Source organism: Gastrolobium bilobum, unplaced genomic scaffold (assembly GCF_033153095.1).
Source record: "Gastrolobium bilobum isolate Gb01-03AN ecotype WA unplaced genomic scaffold, APGP_CSIRO_Gbil_v1 utg39493, whole genome shotgun sequence".
In the NCBI taxonomy this organism is placed as follows: Eukaryota; Viridiplantae; Streptophyta; class Magnoliopsida; order Fabales; family Fabaceae; genus Gastrolobium; species Gastrolobium bilobum.
This window is the reverse complement of record NW_026897570.1, coordinates 12,582-16,931: the sequence shown is the minus strand read 5'-3', so window position 1 is coordinate 16,931 and position 4,350 is coordinate 12,582. Positions and strand designations below refer to the sequence as shown.

At 34.9% G+C, this 4,350-nt stretch overlaps 1 protein-coding gene across 2 annotated transcripts; it reads left to right on the top strand.

The window, feature by feature from the left end:
* Positions 1-295: 295 nt before the first annotated feature.
* On the top strand, positions 296-3,620 carry LOC133308194 (very-long-chain (3R)-3-hydroxyacyl-CoA dehydratase PASTICCINO 2A-like). 2 transcript variants are annotated; one of them, XM_061508798.1, is made up of 9 exons: positions 296-555; positions 634-745; positions 898-916; positions 1,029-1,117; positions 1,227-1,280; positions 2,535-2,605; positions 2,699-2,780; positions 3,177-3,273; positions 3,381-3,620. In XM_061508798.1, the coding sequence occupies exons 1-9, from the start codon at positions 485-487 to the stop codon at positions 3,449-3,451; spliced, it is 666 nt and encodes a 221-aa protein (XP_061364782.1). In that variant the 5' UTR covers positions 296-484; the 3' UTR covers positions 3,452-3,620. The 2 variants fall into 2 exon arrangements, with proteins under 2 accessions (XP_061364782.1, XP_061364783.1); XM_061508799.1 differs by lacking the exon at positions 1,227-1,280.
* The last annotated feature ends 730 nt before the right edge of the window (positions 3,621-4,350 follow it).

Below are 4,350 nucleotides of genomic sequence, written 5' to 3'. Positions count from 1 at the left end.
ATTGCAGATAAGTTATTTGCAGTAAGTCTAATATGACATTGTTTTGGGACGGAAATCATGATATTTTTATAATTTTAATTTATTTCAGAATTATAATAATTTTTATATTTATAATTTTTTAAGATTTTAATACCAAAACAAAGTTGTTTTGAGAATAAATCCAATAAGCGGATAAACATTTTTTCCATTTATTATTATTATATGGGAGAGGTTATTTTATCTCCGGTTGAACTATTGACAATCCAATACTGAGTCGATCACCGGTAACAGTTTTATAACGCCGGTTGTTATTATTGACATCAAAGTGGTTGAGGAGTTGAGCTACCCAACTGAACCATTTTAAATTCTGTAACCAAACACACCTCATCTTTCATCTTCCTTTAATAATTAACAACTTTGTTTCCCTTAAAACATTCATCTTCAACCGTGTGAATTTTGCACTATAGTGTTTCTCCGCCCAGATCTCTGTTCATCACTTTTTTCAATGGCTGGTTTCTTCTCACTTCTCAGGCGCCTCTACCTCTCCCTTTACAACTGGACGGTTTTCTTTGGATGGTATCTCCTATTTTGTTATCTCCGATCCTTTTTTTTTCTTCTCAAGGGAAGTGCTTAGGTCTCTCTTAATTTGCGCAGGTTTCAAGTTCTGTATCTTGTTTTGAAGACATTGAAGGAATCGGGTCATGAACATGTTTACAATGCAGCAGAAAAGCCTTTGCTTTATGCTCAAACAGCTGCTGTATTAGAGGTGTTCGTTAGAAAGACTTGATTTTTCTGAACTATGGACACACCCTTTAGTTAGTTTTCTTGGAATGTTTTCAAATTTCTTGTGGGAATTATCTCAAGCTTCTCCTTTTTTTTGTTTTTTTTGGTGCGGCGTTGGATTACATGGTGTGTTAGATTCTTCATGGTTTGGTAGGTGAGTAATCCCTTGCTCAATGTGTGGGCTTAATCGTTGTAAAAATGAAAAATTGATGTTAGAGTTAGTTAGTTTGTTTATGGACATTGTCTTTGTTTTTTCAATGATTAAGGGCTGGTGAGATCTCCAGTATCAGCAACATTGCCACAGATTGGTTCAAGGCTGTATCTGACTTGGGGTATCTTATGGAGTTTCCCTGAGGTGAAGACAAATTTGAACTTCTATTCTCTTCTATTAATGTCATTTAATTCATAATTTAGCATACAGTATTATTCTTTTAGTGAAAGTTTGCCACATCTTTAAATGACAGACTCGGGATCATGTACTCGTTAGCTCCCTACTAATCAGCTGGTCTATCACAGAGGCAAGCCTTTCATGATTGCTCTTTCATGTGACATTTAAGTTATCTGTCTGATTTATTGTTTGTTTCATTTGATATTAGCCAAAACAAATAAGTTAGCACTGTCTGCTACAGGATGGTTATGAGTTATGGAATATTTCCTGCATGATGATGATATTACCCCCCCCCCCCCCCCCCCCGCAAAAAAAAATGAAATGAATAAGAAGAAAGTCTCAATGAGTCGTACCACACTGAGAACGAGCACTAAAATTTCCAATATTTTTGTTGTAATTTGTACTTAATCACTTGTTTTTTCATTTTCTGATTGCAATTTGTAACTTCAATTATAATACTAGACGGAGAAGAAACCGCAAAACTACAGTAGATTTATTACTTGGTATTAATGATGAGTAGATTATGCATTGTGGATCCCGTGGTATATAAGTTGATAACTCATTCAGGGGATGAATGCTCTTCATAGGAGTTGGCTGTTAAAGTGAAGGAAAGTATAGGGTCTAGAGTGTCTTGGAAAACATTTGCCTTAAGTCCAAGTCACCAGTCCTGCTAGAAAAGAGAAACACTGAATTAGTATAACAGCAACTGAACTATCTTCAGGTTGCTTCTTTTTCTATCTTCAAATTAGCCTCTAATGTAAAATATAGGCCAAGCAAATTTTTGGAATTATCTCTTTATAAATTTGGATTAGTCCATGCTACTGTTTAACAAAGCAAATGTGACTATGTTAGCGATAAACTTGCATTAAGAGGATTGGAATTGAATTGAGTATCCTGACATATACTATTGTTACTTTTGTTAATGCATATATATGCTTTCATATATACTATTTGCATTTGGAAGTCAAATTATACAAATTACAAATTCCTGTTTCTTCTGCCAACATTGTAGAGGCAATCTTGAAATGTTATAAAAATCTTAAATGAAAATTTTGCAAGTATCATTACAAAAAAAAAAAAACAAAATTTGCAAGTAGAGATTGACAATTTCAATTATTGCTTAGTGGTTGCTGAGTGCGTCTGTTTTACATAAAAATGTTAATTTTTAGATTTGTTGGTTATAAGAACCTAATAGTCTACAATTTAAAGCAGTGGCTGAGATGACTGCAAATCTTTTGGCTTGGTGCACCATTCTCTCATGTAATTCTTCTTTTGTTTTTGACAACCATATCCCTTTGTTTCAATGGTGATGTCATTGATTGAAAGGGTAAGAGAAATATTAACGAAGATCAATATTCATCATCTTTTTTTGTCACCATTGCAGATCATTCGCTATTCTTTCTTTGGCTTTAAAGAGGCTTTTGGATTTGCCCCATCATGGCTTTTGTGGCTTAGGTATGAAGTCTGAATGTTAAGCCTTCTTCAAGGAGTATAGTACTGGGTAAATCTTATTTTGCTCTAATATTGAGTACTATTTTTCCTTTGCAGATATAGCACCTTCTTAGTTATGTATCCAACGGGCATAAGCAGTGAAGTTGGCCTAATATACATTGCCTTGCCATTCATTAAGGTAAAGAATTTCAATAGCAAATGTCCGCAATGATTTTAGAATCTTTAGGTCTTAACCTGCAGGTTGTGTGTTGTTTTTGTTGATCACGAATATATATCTTGCTCTTCTACCCTTTATTTATTTATCTAACAAAGGACAAGTCTTCTAAGAGGACTTCCTAATACATGGTGACTGGTGAAGTTTGGTGAAAATATTATGCTTTTCCCTTGAGTTTATTGTAGGATGATATTTCAAAACCTTGACCATCTGCAATTTCATGAGATTATTAAATTGATAAATGAGAAATGGGGAAAGTTGATAGTCTATTACTCATGATTGGCTCTACCAAAAACTATTTGATAAGCTGGTTTGTCAAAAACTTGTAATTTCAAGTTAATGACAGAGATTATTTTTCAGGCATCTGAGAAGTATTGCATAAGGATGCCCAATAAATGGAACTCGTCATTTGATTACTTTTATGCCGCAATTATTGCATTGGGAATCTACGTTCCAGGCATGAACAAAACTAATTATCTTTCTTACCTACTTTATGCCCTTAGGCTAATATTTGTTTCACTGACCTTTGTATTGTAACTGATTAGATGGCATAAATCTATGCAGGTAGTCCTCACATGTATAGATACATGCTTTCACAGAGGAAGAAAGCCCTCTCCAAATCGAAGAGGGAGTAGTGCAACATCTGTAGTTTTCAACGATTCTAGGCCAAACATAGGATATATAGACATGTCATATCTTAGTTTGGATCCACTTATAGGTATGCGGGAAACTCTCGCTTTTCTTGTTAATGTATCATTAAAAGACAAAATGCCAGGGATAAATAAACTCTACTTTGTTCTTCAGTAACACGGCACAAAGTAGCTTCCTATAGTTGACTGTCTTTTCTCAATAAGCAGCTTTAGGCGTTCAACCAAATCAAAAAATCACTCCCCGTTAAACCTGACTAGCGAGTGTGGGGTGGAGGAAATCTTTGTACGCAACCTTACCCTTGTATAATTGCAAAGAAGCTGTCATGAAACATAAATCATTTATAGTTAAAAATGATTTGGTAGAGAAATGACAAAACATAAGCTACTCAAGTGCATGAAACAAGTGTAAATCAGTAAATGAATTCAGCAAAGCACCTGAATTTACAACCCCAAGGATGGCATAGCTAGTAAGCGAGTTGTGCCCAAAAAGCGGGATTGTTGGGGCTAAAAGGTCTCTATAGTTCAAATCCTATGCGAAGTAATTTTGAGCCAGTAGCAAAAACCTTTACGCTTTAAGTCACAAAGGAGATCAATCTCATTCAAATAGACGAGCACACCCTTGGAAAAACAAAAAAACAAAAAACACGTGAGTTTACAGATAACCATGTGGATACAGCTTTTGGAGATAATATATTATCATTAAAGGGCTGTCTCTGCGTTTCATGAGGGGTGAATATATAATGACTGCTTGGGAATCTTGGATGTTAGCCATGCCAGTCAAGGGTGATTAGGGAAGGTCTATTTAATTGTAATTTCCACGTTATCAAATTAAACAAGCATAGAGTGTACTAGCATGAATGTATCAAACTTCACCCACTCACCCT